Here is a 20,652-nt window from a genome sequence, read left to right as displayed (position 1 = left end):
GGGGAGATTAGGATAACCCACTGCATAAGAGGACAGGGCTCCTGAACCTTTGATTGTTATGTTAAAATGGCAATTCCTGCAGGGACAGTTTTTCTCACCCTTTTTGCTGTTCTCTGCAACCCTCAAAGCAGAGACGGGAAGCCTGTGCACAGACACCTGATGTTGCTGGCCTATAACTCCCATCATGCCTGACCATTGTGCCATCCTGGCTGGGGCTGATGGGAGTTGGAGTCCAACACCACCTGGAGGTCACAGTTTCCCCATAAACATATAGTAGCCCTATCTCACTTTGCATGGGCAATCAAAGCATTTATAAAGCCGCATACATGGGAAGGGGAGAATTGTACCAATTGCCCAACGTCCTTGTTGTATCTGACTATACGTGTTGGAACTCACATCTGCACAGGGGCCTTACACAGACAGTCCAATACACTATGGCTATGTTTGTGTGATTTTTTACCCTTGAAAAATAAAGAGTAGGAATCCTGTGTTCAGAGCCTACATTCACTGGACACTTCATGACCATCCACATTAGGGTTCTATCAGTCCTGTTTACAATATGGGGATATGTTTGCAGAGATTTTTGAATTTTCATTAGTGAAGTATCTTTAATAAAACCCAGGATGATCCCATTATTAAAGCCAGTGGTTTTTTTCTTAAAAAAATGTTTAGGGGTACTCTCAATTTCCTACTCATATTGAAATACTGCCCCTCAATGAGGCCAAACTTAGATTCAAAAAATGTTTAGGGGGTATGCGTACCCCTGAGCCTCCCTCCCCCCAGAAAAAAGCACTGATTAAAGCATATTCAAGAGAAACTCATTCCATGGTGGGGCAGCAGTATTGGACATACCTACTCTGGAATATAAACTATTTTAGCCATTTGCCAAGGCTTGGTGGCACCTGATTCAGAGTATACACGGATCTCAGATGCCCTGTCAGCTAATTATTTTTAATGTGGAACCACAGAGGGAATTTGACTTGATACACTGTTATTATTATGTCCCCAATTAATCATAGGTACAGTATTGTTTTCTTACTATGTCAGCATTGAATACCAGATTTGTCCATATATGGCCTCTAAATGTCTGCATGTGGTTTAACGTCACCTTCTTTGCTTTAATTTAAGACCTGACAACTTTACTAACATCAGTGAAGTTTTGAACATTATAGTGCTGGTATTATATTAGTAGAGCATCCTGGAAAAATACATAAAAATATATTTTATGTATTTTAAGATTATATTTAACCCCATTTTCCCAATTCTTCAGGCAGCTTACAAATCAGTAAAAGGCAAGAAAAATAAAGCCCAATTAAAACGAAGCATACTATTAGCCACACTAAAGTGACAATAAAAACTAATTCAGCTGCAGCAAAGCCATAAGCAGCCCCAAAAGGAAAGCAGTTTGGCTCTTGGGACAGTACATTCCAAGACTGGGACATGGGGGTCAGAGAGGTGATCAGTTTCTTCGGTGAACATGCTGCAAAAAAATACTGTTGTGGGAATGGACCACTAATGGACTCCATGTTTTATTGTTTCATATATTAATTGAAATATCTATATCCTGCCTTTCCAACTCACAATGAAAGCAGCGCCATAATTGAAGAACAATCACACTGTGACCTTAAAAAGCAACAAAAACAGTAGAGCAGCTGGTAACCAGCAGTATACTTTTCAGCAGTGAGATTTAGGAATGAGCCAAACTATAAGCATGCCAGAATAAAAAATGTGTTGGCCTGAAGCCCACAAAGAAAGGGAACAATGTGATCTTGTGGACTAGGGAGTTGTACAGCCCGGCTTTCATAATTCTCCTGTGTCTTCACCAAGATATTTATCTATTAATTTATTTTTTCTGGGTATGTTGTTTCCAAAGACAATTCAAGCTGTTGGTATTAAGCTATGAGTCTGTCATGGCTTCGGAACCAGGTACCTTAAGGACTGCTTTATGAGTACCATGCTATATGGAAGTTAAGATCCTCTACTGAGTTCTTTCTCAGAGTGCCACCGCTGTTGGCAACAAAGGGGGTGAGTGCCCAGAGTGTATAATTCCCGCGTGGAGGAGTTTGTCTGGCTGTCTTTAAGACTGGCAGATGAAGGTGGGGGCAAGAGGTGCGCTCCACCCTGGGTGCCATCTGGGGGGGTGTGACATTGCGTCTGCCCCCACCCCCGGAAGCTCGGCGCTTGCCGCACACCACCGGGACACTCGCCACTTGCCGTGCACGTCCTGGAATGTGTACCGCTTGCCATGCACCCCCAAGGGCGGCGCGCCATGTCCCCTGGGACGCATGCCAGCCACGCTCCCAGATGTATGCCACTCCCAGTGCCAGATATATTTGAATGAATAGGAGCAGCCCACCCATGAGGCAAGGTGTCATGACCTCCTCAGACAGCAGGATCCACAGGGGCAGCTGATATGGCCTCCAAGGAATGCATCACTTGCTGATACTGTGGTGGCAACAGCAGCAGCAGCTGCAGCATCCTCCTTGGAGGTTGAATCTGCCACCTCCTCAGCTTCCTAATACCATGTCTCCTCCTAATGTCGCATCTACAGCAGCCACATGGTGGATTGGAGACACTGCTAGTCTCCTCCCACACCTGTTCGAGATATAAATCTTTATTCCCCCTGATGTAGATCTTCACTCACTCCTTCTTCCTTGGCATGGAGGCTGAACATTTTGTGGTCTGCCTCAGGTACCAAAATGTCTTGAGCCAGTCCTGTATATGGCTGTAAAATGAGCAGTTAAGGTGCACGACAACTGGCCCTTGTACATTAAGGTTACCAGATTTTTTTCAATGAATCTGGGGACACTTTTCAACTTCAATGGATTTTGTCAGGGGACTGATTTGTAAATCCGGGGACTGTTCCCGGTAAACGGGGACATCTGGTAACCTTATTGTACATACTCCCGAGGTTTCATAGAGAGTGTGCACATAATCTGTTCATGAAGAAGGAAGTGTGCACATTTCCCCAACACGCTTTAGAAAATGTGCATATATTGATGTAATTATGTACATTTTCTGGTCATTATGCATAATCCCCAATTAGCCATTATCTGGGCTGTTTCTGCCCCACAGACTAATCTTATATGGTCTTCAACATATCCTCAGTCCAGTCTACTTTTCACCATTCTCAGCAGTTCTCCAGTCAGCTGAGCAGCGAAACAGGGATGGAAATGCAGGAAGAGGAAAGCTTAATATCTTCCCTGCTCCTTCCACCATATTGATAGAAATTGCTCCCCTACGCTGCTATTAAGCTCAGGAAAATGTTGAATAGCAGCATAGGGTCAGTAATCATTGGAATCACAGGGGAGGGAAAAGTTAACTAGTTGAGAAAGGGTTGCCATGCAAAGAAAAAAGAGCTGGGAGAGAAAGAATGTGAAGAACCAGAATTCTCATGGGAAGGAAAGTGGAGGCAACACTGAATTCTCTGAGGAATCAACAGAAGCTGCTGCCAAGTAATAGGAATTGTTAATATTGATTCTGCTAAGCAGGGATGCTTTCACAAGAGCACTTGAAAAAATAATCTTGCACTAAGTGTGATTGCCCCCTGAAAGAGAAAGCAGCTCATCATTGTGAACTCTTCTGTGGCATGAGCCTGTAACCTTTTTCATGTAATAGTTTCTCAGTACTAGGTATGGGGAAACTGTGGCCCTCCAGATGCTGCTGGCCACCAGTTCCCATCAACCCCAGCCATACATGGCCAATAGTCAGAAATGATGGCAGTAGAAGTTCAACAATAGCTGGAGAACCACTGTTTCCCCACCCCTGATACAGGAGGAGATGGTCCTTCAAGTAACCTAGTCCCAGGCTATTTGGTTTCTTGATTTAAAGGTACTAACAAGCACTTTGAATTGGGTTCAGAAATGAACTGGTAGCCGGTGCAGATGGAATAGCAATGGAGTCAAATGGAGGATGTGACTGTGTTCTGCACTGATTGCTTGTTTGCTTCAGAGACAAATCCACTGCAGGGACCTATAACAAAGCTCCAGTGGCCTCATTTGTCTTGCAAAAATGCCATGAAAAGGTGGTGATGGCTAACACACCACCAGGTGTGGAAATGTGGCTGTCTGAGAGGTTTTGCGGGGGTGGGGAGGAAGCACCTTTCAAGGGAATATTTCTAACCTCTCCCTTCCCTTTTATTCCTTATCCTGTTCTTTGAAAAGGAAAAGGCATTGTCCAGGCATGGCTATTCATAGCTTTATCTGTAGTTTGTCCCAAAGTATGCTAAATACATGATGGGTGCATGTACACACACACAAACTCCGGGAACCCTTTGTGTATTGCGCTGAATATTTCCAGCACTATCCCCAACTTTCAATGTATCGCATGGAACATTTCTGCACCATCACATTACATCTGCAACAACAGTGGTAGGAAATAAAGTAGCACACTTGGAACAGTGATATGTAAGAGGCTTCCAGGCCTACAGTGCCAGGTTGCTCTGTAAATCATTTTGACCTATGTCACTCGAGCAAGTAAGAAAACACAGGGCGGCTCTGTGTACTAATTCTTTTTTTAAGCCAATGGAATCAAGACTACAAGCTCTGTGTCAATCTAATGGCTTGTCTAAGAGAGAAGCAAGATGCTTTGTACACATTTTCACACACCATCCTGTAATCTTATGGAAGTGTCTCTCTGCTGAATTGACTTTAGGTTAGCTTTGACTGGTAATCTTCCTTCTTGCAGAAACCTATCTGCTTAGCAAGTCTGTTCAAAGGCGGGTCAACTGCTGTCAAAATTTCAAAAATCCATTGTCACAGTACCATGTCTGGGTATTATCATAAATGTGGCTTGTGATTACAGGCCTATAACCCACTTTAGCTAAGTAGTTATATTGTTAATTTTCAGGGCTTACCTCTGCTTAAAAACCTCTAATGAGGGAGAGCTCACCAAACTACAAGAAAGAAGATTCCACCTAAACATTAGGAAGAACTTCCTGACAGTAAGAGTGTTCGACAGTGGAATTTGCTGCCAAGGAGTGTGGTGGAGTCTCCTTCTTTGGAGGTCTTTAAGCAGAGGCTTGATAACCATATGTCAGGAGTGCTCTGATGGTGTTTCCTGCTTGGCAGGGGGTTGGACTCGATGGCCCTTGTGGTCTCTTCCAACTCTATGATTCTATGATTCTATGATCTTCAAATGGAGTCTATTCCACTGTTGAATAGTTCTTACTGCCAAAAGTTCTTCCTGATGATGAGTCGTGATCTCCTTTTGCAACTTGAATCTACTGGGTCCTAGCCTCAGAGCAGGAGAAAACAAGCTTGCTCCATCTTCCATGTGATAGCCCTTTAGATATTTGAAGCTGGCTATCATACCTCCTATAACTCTCCTCTTTTCCAGGCTAAGCATACCCAACTCCCTCAACCATTCCTCATAGGACTTGGTTTCCAGACCCTTGATCATCTTGGTTGCGCTACTCTGCATATGCTCCAGCTTGTTCATATCCTTCTTAAATTTGGGGGCCCAGAACTGGACCCAGCACTCCAGATGTGGTCCAACCAAGGCAGAATAGAGTGGGACTATGATTTCATTTTTAAGCCATATAGCTCTCAAATAAGCATGGCCTATGTTTTTCAGGGCTTTTATCTTTGTGTTTTTTTTCTTTCTTTCTTTCTTTCTTTCTTTCTTTCTTTCTTTCTTTCTTTCTTTCTTTCTTGTCATCCACACTTCTGTTTGCCCCAATGCTTTCCCTTGGGAAAAGCTGCAGTTTAGCACTGAATTCGAACAAACGGCAATAAGGTTTCTGCTGATTGCTACTTGTTCCAGTTTAACACCAAATACCAGATTTTCTTTGGGAAAATGGCAGAACAAAGGCCAAATTGCTCAGACCTGTACCTAGAAAGCATGGAACAAGCAGAAAACCACTTGGACTCGTGTTTTCTAAGCACGGGACAAACGAAAGCATCAATGAGCCCTTTCTTTCGCTACTAGCATGATAATCTCTGGACTTAACATCTGACTTGTTGCCACTTCTGTGGCCTTTCATAACTGAAAGGTTACTCTTTTGGTAGCAGGTGTCATCCAGTGGGCCATATATGAGCTGTAATTCCACATACATGGAAAAGAAGCTAATGATATTCAAGTTCACTAGCAGCATCTTAAGCAATAAGGAACTTGGTTATACAGCATGAGGCTAGAGAACTGAAAAGAGTCAGCCTGTAAGCGTTTCTTTAGTACACCCAATAAAACATGACTGCCGGGCCTCGGCAAAAACGGACTCTTGCGAGTACTATTATAAGATAGAGTTAAGCCACACAGGCTTCATGTATCCGATTCTTCAGAAATCCCCTACAGCTCAGAACATTTCTCTTATCTTGCTTCACTTACAAAGGCCGTGTTCCCAGATGTGGGGAAATTGAACATATTGGTAGGCTGCACAGCACAGCAAGCGGAGCAACCAATATGTGCATTGCTCTGCCACAGTGAAATTAATAGGACAGAATAAGTCTGCCTGCCTGTGTGGCACAGAGATGCACAACTCTGTTTATCTCTGTGGTTGCTCATTGTGTGCGGGTGTTAGTACAAATAGGAGGGGGAGTGTGGCATATGGGTCAGAGCAGGACAGTTTGGGCCCATTGTCATGAGTGGAATAGGCTCTGAATAGGCCTTTTTAATGGGTTGAAAGGTGTATACTTTAAAAACTAGAAATCTCTCTCTCTGTGTGTTCAGTTGGGTTTGGGCAGTGCCACATTTAGGTGCTGAGCTGAGGGGGCACAACATTATGATGATGATATCACCATATTTGTACAGGTCATACTGAGAAGGTCCATAAAAAACAGCTGTACCAAAAATAATTATTGTGAAAATAAGGAATATTGGGAGGCACCCAATTTTTTTCTTGCTCAGGGCACCATATTATCAGAGTCTGGCCCTGGTTTGGGATTTGTCAGCTGATCCAAAAGAGCTGCATGAGGGCAGAGAGAGAGAGAGAGAGAGAGAGAGAGAGAGAGAGCGCTACCTGTGCATTTTAATGGAGATATTTCAGTTCCTAGAGTTACACCAGTTTTACTCAGTGTTTCCAGTGTGACCAATTGCAGAATACATTCTAATATACAACAATTTGGAGCTGCTCTGTTAGGTGAAATAAGCAGAAGGAGCTGCAAAATGCAACACGGTCCCTTGACTTTAAATCTTGTGATTGGATTTGTTTTCAAAAGTCAACAACTGGAGGGCCACGGTCTCCTGGACAAAGTTTCAATATGATTCTGCAAAGGGACTCTGGACAAGTTTCCAAAACAAGCACAATGACTTGTCTATGGTTGCAAAGGAAGTTTGTGACAGAGTATGGGCCTGAAACCATTTCTTTTCTGCCCAAGGGAGAAGCTTGCTCCTGTTTTGCTGGTTGCTGTAGCTGAGAGCCTGACAGCACCCTTAAGACTATTTGGTACTGATTCATTGTCTTGTGAGTCAGCTTCCATATTAAGCATAGATCACTAAGGCGATATTTCCATTGAACATGTTCCAAAGCTGCAATAAACCATTTTGGCAGAACTTCTAATGGCTCCAGTGCCCCTTGGCACCATTTGAGGCTCCTAAGTTAATTAGGCCCTGCTTGTGCATTTTTACAACTGAGAGAAAAAGTGTGGTGCAGATTTCAGTGCAGGCGCTTGGTGGCAGTGCTGTTAAAATATCCATTTGTGCTGAAGTGGAACACTGTGGTTCAAAGCTGTCAGGATTTTTCCATGCTCAGTAGGAGGATGCCAGGAAACGAAGAAAGTAACCTCGCCCACCTCATCACACCCCAGCTAAGCAACTTTCCCTTTCCTCTCCATATGTTCTGACAATTTGCATTCACATTTGCCAGATACATTGTGTTGGAGTATTCACAACCTTGGAACCTCGGCAGCATTGCTCCTGCCTTGCTAAGGATTTAATAAGTTGACGGTTGCAAAATCACTTGGACCCAACCATTTCCCTTGCATGGCTTTAATGATGACAACCACTGTGCCTATTTGGATCTAACTGCCTTGTGATTCGGGGTTTTAAAGACCAGATGTCCAAAGCACTTCTCCCTTCTCTGTGTGTGTCACATTCTTTTAAAAATCTGGCCATAATTGGAGCTGTGTTTGGTATGCTGAAAAATCTGCCACTTACTTTGATGCCTAATGAGAACCAAGTCCTTAGGAAGCCTGATGGATGGAGTGACGGAAAGCATGAGAAAACTTAATTCCATAATTTGAGTATTATTTTCTTTTTTATTGATGACATCCTATGTTCTCTGGGTGGCACAGCTAAATATGGCTAGGATACAATATGGAAAATAAAATAAATCACAATTACCGTTTGAGACACAGCCCAGCAGAGATTAAGCAACACAATTAAGCATGAATAAGTCCTTAAAAATTTAAAGGATACACTAATAAAAGTAGGATGGTGGTGGGTGTGCAATTGAATTCCAGTCTTCAGTGCTACCACACAAAATAATTTGGACCCAGAATTAGATAGATCCCCAAATACTTATTAGGATATATCACAAGCAGAGAACAGGAGCTAGTAAATGAAGTCATCATGAGAATAATAAAAAGAATCATTGTGTATGTTGGCACCCTTTTTTCTCTAGTTCAGCTTTCCCATGCAAACAATTAGCTTTGTGCAAGATTCACGTTTGGGTGGATCAAAAACTGTTGTTATTTTGCACAGGATTCAGACAGGGCAGGATGGGAAGTTAAAATGCCTCCCATCAAATGCTGCAAGCAATTTAAAAAAAAAGATTGAAGGAGCCACAGTCCAGACTTCCGGTCGGCGCCAGCGTTTAATGACGGTCCTTTCTTCGAGCTCCGAAGGAGGACTGCTCCGCGAGTTCGGGTCTGACCCGCTACGGCGAGCGGGGGACCCCTAAAATCACAGGCGCAGAAGCCTGTGAACAAGGAGACTTGGCGGGCACCTTTTGCGCCCCCCGGTACTGCGAAGGAGCCTTTTTAAAGGCTCCGGAGCGGCATCGGGTGTGAGCGCGGTGCTGAGAGTTGCAACCCAGCCCGTGGAGCGAAGCCGCGTCGCCATGAACGGAGAGCGCCGATTCCTTCCTGAAACTGAAATTCGACTGGAACACCCGTGAGTAGAGACTGAACGGGATATTTAAATTCTGAAATTTGGCTGAAAACGGGAAAGGCACAAATTAAGGAAGTCTGCCTCCCCGAACTGCATGACCACTTTGACTGGATATCCCCAGCTGATGTGGACAGACTCCTCCGAGCTGGAAAGCCCACCACCTGTCCTCTCGACCCGTGCCCGTCCTGGCTGATTAGAGCGTGTCCAGACGAGGTGCGGGGCCCCCTGGGGGATATCATCAATCTGTCTCTTGGCGCTGGGACATTCCCAGGGGAACTGAAGGAGGCAGTGGTGCGCCCGCTCTTAAAGAAAACATCATTAGATCCTTTAGATCTATCCAATTACCGCCCGGTTTCGAATCTTCCATTCCTGGGTAAGGTGATTGAGAGAGCGGTTGCTGAACAGCTTGGTAGGTTTCTGGATGAAACATCAGCTCTGGATCCATTCCAGTCCGGCTTCCGCGCTGGTCATGGGACCGAGACGGCTCTGGTCGCCCTAACAGATGATCTCCGCAGGCAGCTGGATCGAGGCGGGTCGGGGCTGCTGATTCTTCTAGACCTGTCAGCAGCCTTCGACATGGTCGATCACGAACTCCTAGACCACCGCCTTGCCGACGTGGGGATCCAGGGCACAGTCCTTCAATGGCTGCGCTCGTTTCTCTCTGGTCGGGGACAGAGGGTGGCGCTTGGGGGGGAATTGTCATCCCGCCACTCCTTGGTGTGTGGTGTGCCCCAGGGTGCAATACTCTCCCCGATGCTTTTTAACATCTTTATGCGCCCCCTCGCCCAGCTTGTCCGGAGTTTTGGGCTGGGCTGCCATCAGTATGCTGATGACACCCAACTCTATCTGTTGATGGACGGCCACCCGGACTCGGCCCCAGACACACTGATCAGATGCTTGGAGGCTGTGGCTGGATGGTTTCGTGGGAGCCGGTTGAAGTTAAATCCTTCGAAGACAGAGGTCCTCTGGCTGGGACGGGACGACTTGGGACTGAGGGGGCAACTCCCATCTCTTGCGGGGGTGCAATTAGTGCCAGCACCATCCGTTAAGAGTTTGGGTGTAATCTTCGATACCTCCCTCTCTATGGAGGCGCAGATTGCAGCTATAACAAAGGCGGCATTTTTTCATCTCCGCCAAGCTAAGCAGTTGGCTCCTTACCTCTCTCGCCCTGACCTAGCCACTGTGATCCACGCGACGGTCACCTCCAGACTGGATTATTGTAACTCGCTCTACGTGGGGCTGCCCTTGAGACTGACCCAGAAACTCCAACGGGTGCAGAATGCCGCAGCGAGACTCCTTACGGGGTCTTCGCTTAGAGATCACATTCATCCGGTGCTATACAAGCTGCACTGGCTCCCGGTGGAGTACAGGATCAGGTTTAAGGTGCTGGTTTTAACCTTCAAAGCCCTATACGGCCTAGGGCCCTCGTACCTACGGGACCGCCTCTCCTGGTATGCCCCACAGAGGAACTTACGGTCTTCAAATAAAAACACCTTGAAGGTCCCAAGCCACAGAGAGGTTAGGCTGGCCTCAACCAGAGCCAGGGCTTTTTCGGCTGCGGCTCCAACCTGGTGGAACGCTCTGTCACAAGAGACAAGGGCCCTGCAGGACTTGACATCTTTCCGCAGGGCCTGCAAGACAGAGCTGTTCCACCTGGCCTTTTGTTAGGGCGCAGCCTGACTCCCTCCTTTGGCAATCTTTTCAAGACTTTAGCTTATGGTTGCCATTAATTTTGTTTTTAACTCATTTTTATAATGTTTTATAATGTTGTATTGTTTTAGTGTTGTTAGCCGCCCTGAGCCCGGCTTCGGCTGGGGAGGGCGGGATATAAATAAAATTTATTATTATTATTATTATTATTATGACAAATAAAGCAACGGAAAGAGCAAGCTGTTTTTAAAAGAGAAATAGCTTTTAAGCTGTCAAACCTGACATTGGATTTAAACTTTCCCCCCAACTGGCAGGAGAAAGGGGGAAGGAAAAACTGGACATTAGTAACCTGTCTGAGACTAACTTGAGGAAAAAAAGACCTTCCACTGCCGAACTCCCCGGACCGGGCTGCCTGAGCAAGGCACCGGGAAAGTTAACTGTCAATTCAGACTGGATACAAAGTGGGGATTTTATCTGAAATAAAGTTACTGGATTTTAACGGAACTCTCTTGTTGAACTTTTGGTTACATTGAAAAAAAGAGTGGATTTACAGTATGGACTTTTGAACTTCTTATTTGTTACTCTATGCTTTTTTTACTCTTTTTTTATGCTTTTTTACTCTATGCTTCTATGTTTCTTTTCCATTTGGATACAACTGAAAGCTCCCTCTAGAGGGTTTAATGAGAAACTGTTATATTGAAAGAGAAACTGTGGGATTTTCCATTGGCAAGTGCTTCCTGTGAGAACGACCTTGAGGATATGAGTGGCCCAGTAGAAGAGATAGCAACTAGAGCAAAAACAAAACAAGCACAAAAGAAAAGGGGCTCAATTTTAGGCACAACACCAGCTGCACAGGAAAAAGCAACAACAGCATCTATGGAATCAATGACACAGGCATTGCTCAAAATAAACCAATCCTTGGAAGCACAATCCAAGATAAAGAACAATTTTTGGAGAGATATCTGGAAGACCTGCAGAAGGGAACAGTAGAGACAGAAGAAAAAGGACCGACAGATATTGCAAATTTATCATTTGGACTTATCCCACCATCGGAGGAAGAACAAAAATTGGGAGCAGTTGGAGGAACAGGTATTTAGTAACAAAATGGCTCTGCAACTTCTTAGTTGGAACTGTAACGGTTTGAACCTTCCCCGAAAAAGACGGCAAGTTTTTCATATCTTGAAGAGAGAAGGATTAGACATAATATGTTTACAAGAAACACATGTGGCCAGGATACATAGAAAACTGTTGATAAACAAAAGACTTGGACAGGAATTTATCTCATCAGATAAAGTGAAGAAAAGAGGTGTGGTGATTTACGCAAAAGAAAAATTGGCTCCAAAAATGATATTTAAAGATGAACAAGGAAGATATCTGGCAATTGAAATACAAACTCAAGGAGAAAAAATTTTGATAGTTGGAATATATGCACCAAATGATGGGAAGGCTGAATTCTTTAAGAAGTTGCATGAGACTTTAATGGACTATTTAGATCATAAAATAATAATGATGGGAGATATGAATGGAGTCGTCTCCACAAACATGGACAAAGCACAAAGACAAGTGATCTCCAAAGAAGGGAGATTACCTAAGACTTTCTTTGAGATGACTGAAACTATGGATTTGATTGATATTTGGAGAACAAAGAACCCTCTTGAGAGAGAGGGAACGTTTTTCTCGGAAGCAAAAATGACATGGACAAGAATTGACCAAATTTGGGTAACCAGTAGTCTGGCGCCAAGGACAAAAAAAGTAGAAATCTGCCCAAAAACCTGCTCTGACCATAACGCGGTAAAGATGGAGATGAAACTAACAACAACTGGATCCTTTAGATGGAGAATGAATGACACCCTATTCAGAGATGAAGAGATTTATAAGAAGGCCCAAAAAACACTGAAAGATTACTTTGAGATAAATTTGAGAACAGAAGTGGAGAAAAGAATAATTTGGGACGCAAGTAAGGCCGTGATGCGAGGTTTCCTAATTCAACAGAACTCTATAAAGAGGAAAAAACAAAATGAGAGGAAAGAATTTTTTTTGGAAAAAATGAAAGAAGGGGAAAAGAAATTGAGATTTAAACCAAAATCTCACGAGATTCTGAGAGAAATAAAGTACTACCAGATGCAATATATGGAATTGATGAATCAAGAGATAGAATGGAAAATAAAACAAATGAGACAAAAGACATTTGAATCAGCAGACAAATGTGGGAAACTTCTGTCATGGCAACTGAAAAAGAGACAAAAATTGAACACTGTGACGAGTTTAGAAATGGATGGAAAGATTATCCACAAACCTAATGAGATAAGTAATTGTTTTCAAAGTTTTTTCAGGAAACTATATGCACAGGGGCCAGTTAACGAACAAGAAATAGAAGAATTTATTAAAAAATATGGACTACCAAAAATTTCAGAACAAAGTAAAATGATTTTGAACGAGAAAATAACAGAACAAGAAATAGAGGGTGCAATTCAGAATATGCAATTAGGAAAATCACCAGGACCAGATGGTTTGACTGCCAGATATTACAAAGTGTTAAAGGAATGGTTAATGCAAGCATTGAAGGAAGTTTGCAATGAAATTTTGGAGGGGAAAAAGGCACCTGAATCGTGGAAAGAGGCATTCATTTCACTTATACCGAAAACAGAGACTGAAAAGAACCAGGTTAAAAACTACCGCCCTATATCATTACTCAATGTGGATTACAAAATCTTTGCAGACATTCTGGCAAAAAGATTAAAGAGAGTGTTGGTAGGGGAGATTCACAAGGACCAAACCGGCTTTCTCCCAGGGAGACATATGTCAGACAATGTGAGGAACATTATAGACATTTTGGAGTTGCTAGAAACGGACATCAATAGGAAGGCTGTTTTAATTTTTGTGGATGCGGAGAAAGCCTTTGACAATATTTGCTGGAGCTTTATGAAGAAGAATCTCCAAGGGATGGGGGTAGGCCAAGGTTTTGAAAACGGTATAGGTGCAATATACTCTAAACAAAAAGCAAAGTTAATTGTAAACAATGTGGTAACAGAAGAAATACCTATAGAAAAAGGTACACGACAGGGATGCCCAATATCCCCTTTACTTTTTATATCAGTCCTGGAGGTTTTGTTAAATATGATTAGAGGGGACCAGTTGGTTAAAGGAGTTCAGGTCGGAGCCAGACATTACAAATTAAGGGCATTTGCAGATGACCTAGTATTGACCTTGCAACAGCCAGACACTAGTACTAAAAGAGTATTAGAACTAATTGAGATATTTGGTCAAGTAGCAGGATTTAAATTGAACAAACAGAAAACGAAAGTGTTGGAAAAAAACTTAACAATGGATGAAAGGGAGAGATTCCAGAGTGAAACAGGTCTGGCAATAACGAAAAAAGTGAAGTACCTGGGGGTAAACTTAACATCTAAGAATGTGAACTTATTTAAGGATAATTATGAAAAATGTTGGACGGAAGTAAAGACAGATCTAGAAATATGGTCAAGGTTGAGGCTTTCCTTGTTAGGCCGAATTGCTGTTATCAAGATGAATGTATTGCCTAGAATGTTATTCTTATTTCAGACATTGCAGATTTTGGACAAGATGGACTGTTTCAAGAAGTGGCAGAAAGATATATCTAAATTTGTCTGGCAGGGCAAAAAGCCCAGAATAAAATTTAAGATTTTAACTGACGCAAAAGATAGAGGGGGGTTTGCCCTGCCGGACTTAAGACTCTACTATGAATCGGCAGCTTTTTGCTGGTTGAAACATTGGCTGCTTCTTGAAAACACAGACATTTTGGACTTGGAAGGGTATGATAATAACTTCGGTTGGCATGCATATTTATGGTATGACAAGGTAAAAGTCCACAAGGGCTTTAAAAATCATATTGTTAGGAAAGCATTGTACAATGTTTGGATACGGTATAAAGATCTACTGGAAAGTAAAACTCCCAGGTGGTTGTCACCAATGGAAGCTAAGGAGGTGAAAAAACTTAATATGGAGTCTAAATGGCCAAAATATTATGAAATTTTAGAATATGATGATGAAAAGGTCAAATTACAGAGTTATGAGAAATTAAAGTCCAAAGTACGAGATTGGTTGCATTATCATCAGATAAATGAGAAATTTAAACAGGACAGGAAAATAGGATTTCAGAAGGAGAGGTCAAAGTTGGAAACAGAATTGTTAGAACCCAATACTAAGAATTTGTCAAGAATGTATAATTTGCTGTTGAAATGGAATACACAGGATGAAACGGTGAAATCAGCTATGATTAAATGGGCACAAGATATTGGTCATGATATTATGTTTGCTGACTGGGAACAGTTATGGACCACTGGTGTTAAATTTACGGCATGTAATGCCCTAAAAGAGAACATTATGAAAATGATCTACAGGTGGTACATGACCCCAGTCAAACTTGCAAAAATTTACCATTTGCCCAATAACAAATGTTGGAAATGTAATGAGGCTGAAGGTACTTTCTACCACCTTTGGTGGACCTGCCCGAGGATTAAAGCTTTTTGGGAAATGATCTATAATGAAATTAAGAAAGTCCTCAAGTGGACTTTTCCTAAGAAACCTGAAGCTTTTCTCCTGGGCATGGTTGGCCAGCTGGTAGTGAAGAAGGATAGGACGTTTTTTATGTATGCTACTACAGCAGCAAGAATTCTTTTGGCAAAGTATTGGAAGACGCAAGAACTACCTACTCTGGAAGAATGGCAGACAAAGGTGATTGACTTTATGGGATTGGCAGAGATGACCGGCAGAATCCGTGACCAGGGGAAGGAGACGGTGGAAGAAGATTGGAAGAAATTTAAAATATACCTTAAAAATTGTTGTAAAGTTGAGGAGTGTTAAGATGTCAAGGACTAAGAAACAGAGAATTACAGCTGTAACTAATAAGTTAAAAAGAACTTAATGAAGGGAACTAAAAATATAACTGACAGGAGGGTTGCTAAAGAAATGTGAAATAAGGATGCAGCGAAAGGGAGGTATGGGGAAGTCCGGGGGAAAGAAGGTATAGAAAATAAGAGTATGGATTTATACTTGTTTAAATGTTTGTATGTTTTTTTTTCTTTGTCTTGTGTGTTGTTTATGTTTAATTATGTGTTTGGAAAATGAAAATGAATAAAAATTTATTATATATAAAAAAAAGGAGCCACAGTCCAAATACATAGGTATAGGTGCATGATTCTTGTTTCCCTTCCTCACATGAAAAATGAAGAGATGGTAGACATTAGCTTTTCAGTAAGAAGACAGCAGTTCTCTGCACCTTTCTCAGCTGCTATTACACCTACAGCTTTCAAGGACATTGTTGTACAGGCTACAATTTGCTCACATTTCCTTCACAGCTGTGACCACGAGAAGCCCTCTTATTCCTCTGACAATCTTGAGAATAAGGGCCTTTCCAGATGGTTATTTAAGAAGAGGATGCTATTCTTCAGTAAGATATTTATGCTAGACGTACTCTAGCAGTGGCTGTGTAGTGTCCCAGCTTCCATGCAATGAATGGAAGGGCAGCCTTGCTGCAGAGGTTAGTGATGCTTATGCTTGCAAATAAGGTAGATGTGCTCTTTGTTTTCAAGATGAAGGATACACACACAATTGAAAGGATGGTGCTGAAAAAAGAATGAGGTATTCTGGAAATGGAACTGGCTAGCAGGTGCTCCTCAGTTTTTCTAAAACATATACTTAAAAAGCTGTCCGAGTGTATACAGGATTGCAGAGGCATAGTTGGGGGGGGCATTGTGCACTGGGCGCCACAACGTGGGGGCAGCGCTTACCATGGGGCCTGCAGTGTGCTCAAGTCATGCATCCCTCCTGGGTGTGATGTGGTGGCTCAGGTGCCTGCAGGCTCCACACTGACTGAAACAGCAGTATGGGGCTTGCGTCTGCCCACCGCCTCCCCCTCAGCCACCCTACAGCTGAAGGGGAGGCAGCAGGCGGACTCCTTGGAGGCTCTGTGGCGCGTCCTGGCCCATCGCACCCCGCCCCTAGGGTGCGCACCCCTGCTCCGGGCACCTTAGCAGCTAGCTATGCCACTGCAGGATTGCTCTGTCTGACCATAAAAAGTTGTGCACCAAATAAGGTATGTACTACTGGCCATTAAAACACACACACACACACTTCACTTTTGCACCTAAAGGTACTCTGGTCGGGGAAATCCAGTGCTGGAGAAAAGGATAGCAACACTAAGTTAATGTCCAATATGTATGTGTCATGGTCCTATTTTTGATGGTTTCTTCTTGTCTTCTAACAGGTGACTGTCTAGACCATGAAGGGGCTTGCCAGACTGATTTTCCCACTCATTCTTGTGCTGATTTGTGAGGTGAATGGACAGAGGCGCAAGCCTGGAAGAAAGCGTGCTACTCCTCCACCCTCTGAACCAGTTGAACCTACAGAATTGCCTCCGCCTCTGCCACCTGGACCTCCCTCAGTTTTCCCAGACTGCCCTAGAGAATGTTTCTGCCCTCCAGATTTCCCTTCAGCCATTTACTGTGATAGCCGCAACCTGAGAAAAGTGCCCATCTTCCCACCCAGGGCCCATTATATCTACCTGCAGAATAACTTCATTGATGAGCTTCCTGAGGAGTCCTTCAAGAATGCCACAGAGCTGAGGTGGATTAATCTGGATAACAACCGCATCGCAAAGGTGAACAAGAAGGTGCTGGATAGGTTGGAAAGCCTTATGTTCCTGTACATGGAGAAGAATCATCTTAGGGAAGTACCCAACAATTTGCCTCCCAATCTGGAACAACTTCGGCTGAGCAGGAACCGAATCTCTAAGATCCCTGCTGGTGTATTCAACAACCTGAATCACCTCATCCTCTTAGACCTTCATCACAATGAGCTGAATGATGGAAACTTCAACAAAAATACTTTCAAGGGGCTCAAGAACCTCATGCAGCTCAACTTAGCTCACAACAGGCTACACAAGATGCCACCTTCAGTTCCCAATGCAATCCACCAGCTCTTCCTAGACGAGAATCAAATCGAAGACATCCCCAACAACTACTTCAAAGATTTCCCTAACTTGGCTTTCATTAGGCTTAACTACAATAAGCTCTCCGACAAAGGACTGCCCAAGAATTCCTTCAACCTCACTAACTTGCTGGTGTTGCACTTGGCATACAACAACCTCACCAACATCCCCTACATCAACTCCAAGCTGGAGCACCTCTACTTGAATAACAATTCCATTGAAAGTGAGTCAGCAGAGATCTGCAGTTGGCTAGGCCTACAGGAGAACATGTGGCAGAACCAAGCCACCTAAGAATGGTCATCAAGGCCAGTCCAAGACATTTTGCTTCCTGAGATGAAGCAGCAAATGGTGCCCAAGTCAAGATATATAGTGCCCATACTTTTAATCTGAGGCAGAAAATCTAGCCAATGCTTTTGGGCCATACACTTTTGGGCAAAGCCCATGTCAGTTCATAGGACAGATGTCATCCCACAGAGTGCGCAAGCACAGTCATGGGAATAACAAAGCCCTTACTACCCCCAGATGTTTGTGCTGCTGGAGCTCCCACCACCTGCTGCCTTGATTGAAAACATCTGCAGGAGAGCAGGAATGCAGAATCCTTTCCAGAAATTCTAAGCAAGCAAAGGAAACAATAAGCCATGAAACAACCAGCCCAAGTGCTATTCTCCCCCCCACACACACACACTTTGCTTTAAACTTTTGGCACTCTGGAAGAGCAGTGGGTTAGGCCAATGAAGCCAACTTATACAATGGGCTCCAAAGAGAGAAAATGTAGTTAAATTCTGAGTAACTTTATTCACATCTGGCAGCTCAAGGCAAAAACATTTCATTTGAACCAGGCTAGCTCATTGATGCAACATTTATGACTCCCGTGCTCAGCAGAACACAGGCAGGATCTAAGACTAATGATTCTTGTGTTAAAATTACAAGTTTTTGTTTTAAATTCATAACTTAGATTCACACGCCTTGGAGTCTCTAGTCTAAGGTTATCCTAAGGTCACACTTTACATCTTTTATTAGCAAGTACAAAGTCTAGAGACCTACTTTTAGAAGCAGGGAAATGTGGAGCTCAGATTTAGGGACTTCTTCTTAACCCCACAGCATTCAAGTTGACACTTAGCTTGGATATCACCTAGAAAATGCAATGGGACTTGCCCCGTTTCAGGAGGCACTCCCAAACCTCTTAACCCCTTGGGGAGTTTTCTCAGGATTAAGACCTAAAGGGTTTTAAAATTTCTTTTGAACAGATAAGCATGTGTTTCACAGCATCAGTTGTTCCATCTGTGCAGTAAGGATAAAAGCATTTTGCACAGCAGGGATATGATACTTGTGGGTGCAGATATTTTACTAAATGGTAATGGGGTCTCATTAGTGCTTCAGTTTGAGGGTACTACTTACTTCATTAGTTACTTTCAGTTAGAGATGCACCACCCTTGCCCTTTGCACTGCCTAGGTTGCTACATGAGGGAAAATATAATATAAGGAGAATCAACCTTTTGGGGACTGTGTAGGTGGTGTTCAACTAAGTTTACTCAGAGTAGAACCAAAGAAATTAATGACAGGAAATAAGTTTAAATGGGTCTACTGTGACTAAAATGTTATTGACTACCACCCAGTGGGTACGTTTTGAACTTTAAGGAACGGCCATGGGTGCCAGTCACAAAATGGCTGCCATCAGGATGTGGTATAACAAGAAATGGCTGCCACTCCTCAAAGAGCAGAAAAAGAGAAGCACTTTGCACCTCTCCTCTGCTCAAATTGGATAGGAAGGTGGGTGTCCAAGCATGACAGATAATGAAATGTTGGCATGTTTAATTGGCAATGTAAGAGAGGCTAAGCCAGTGCAGACAGGAACTGATTAGGAAGAGCCAACATCTCTCTTATGTTGTGGGTTTTTTTCAATGGGTTAGGTACAAAGGCCTTTTGCAGACGCCATAGGAGGTACTGGTGGGCACACTGCTGACCATGGGCACCGAGTTGGTGACCCCATCCTAGCCCTGCCCCCTGATATTCTCAAGATGACTGAAACAATAAAAGAAGAAATGGCATGGATATAATCCTTAGCTGGTGCCATCGCATGAAATATAAACTGTTTGCACTGAGATTCAAGTGCACATATGGTTCATGATTTAGCAACAGGAAGCAAATTCTCATTCATGAACTCTTATAATTAAGATTGCTGTTAATCATAATTGCAGTGCTTATAATGTGCAATGCCTTGGAGCCAAGCATGGCTTTTTACCAACCTCTTTGCCTTACATCCTCAGCTGGTTCCCTTAAAAAGGTTTTTTCCCCTCTCTCTTAATAATAGCTGCCACCCCTACCCTGGCTTCTCTAGGAAGGTGGAAATATATCAGCTTGCTTCTGTTATATATGTTTAAAGCCCAGGTATCTGGCTTTCAGAAGCATAAGCACAGGAAAGCAATTGATCAAATGAAGGATTTGTTGTGCTCTGAACAAATTCCAAATCTGATGCAAGGTTTGCCATATTGTTCACGTTGCATAGCTTAAGAAAAGAAAAGAAAAAGCTGGCTCAGGGTGTGAGTTGGATGGGGTCTGTGGCTTCATTGGTCTCTGCCATAGTCCTAATGAGAATTGGAGCCCCCCCCCCTCTCTCACACACACACCATGAGTCTGATACTTGCAATGCCAATCCTTTGTCTAACAGGCTTGTTGAAATCCCCAAGTAGAGTCAAAGGTGGTTTGTTGATATCTAAATCCCATGACATTGACACAGAGGAGGAAAGAAGCATATGTAAACATAATTTTACCAACCACCACTACCACTACTCCAGGTTGGCTTTGCCTAAACACGGTACAAAAAGAGTATTAGACTTTACTCTTACTCAGTACTTTCACCAGTGGTGTGTGCCTTTGGATAACTGATCAGACTTCAGGGAAGTGATATAAGGAGGGTGGGGGCAGAGCCAATCAGGGCTAGGAATGAATGATATTGTAACCTAAATACGGGTAAATGTCTGCTAAGCAAC

At 43.2% G+C, this 20,652-nt stretch overlaps 1 protein-coding gene across 1 annotated transcript in view; it reads left to right on the top strand.

The window, feature by feature from the left end:
- PRELP (proline and arginine rich end leucine rich repeat protein) overlaps positions 1–20,652 on the top strand; it is a 38,231-nt gene that overhangs the window by 11,226 nt on the left and 6,353 nt on the right. The window contains exon 2 of the mRNA XM_081865341.1: positions 16,940–17,885. Coding sequence (XP_081721467.1) covers positions 16,955–17,885 — 931 coding nt within the window. The 5' untranslated portion in view covers positions 16,940–16,954. The remainder of the gene's footprint in view (positions 1–16,939; positions 17,886–20,652) is intronic.

This window comes from Podarcis erhardii (assembly GCF_964252035.2).
Source record: "Podarcis erhardii genome assembly, chromosome: 6".
Lineage (NCBI taxonomy): Eukaryota > Metazoa > Chordata > Lepidosauria > Squamata > Lacertidae > Podarcis > Podarcis erhardii.
This window is presented reverse-complemented; position numbering and strand designations above follow the sequence as displayed.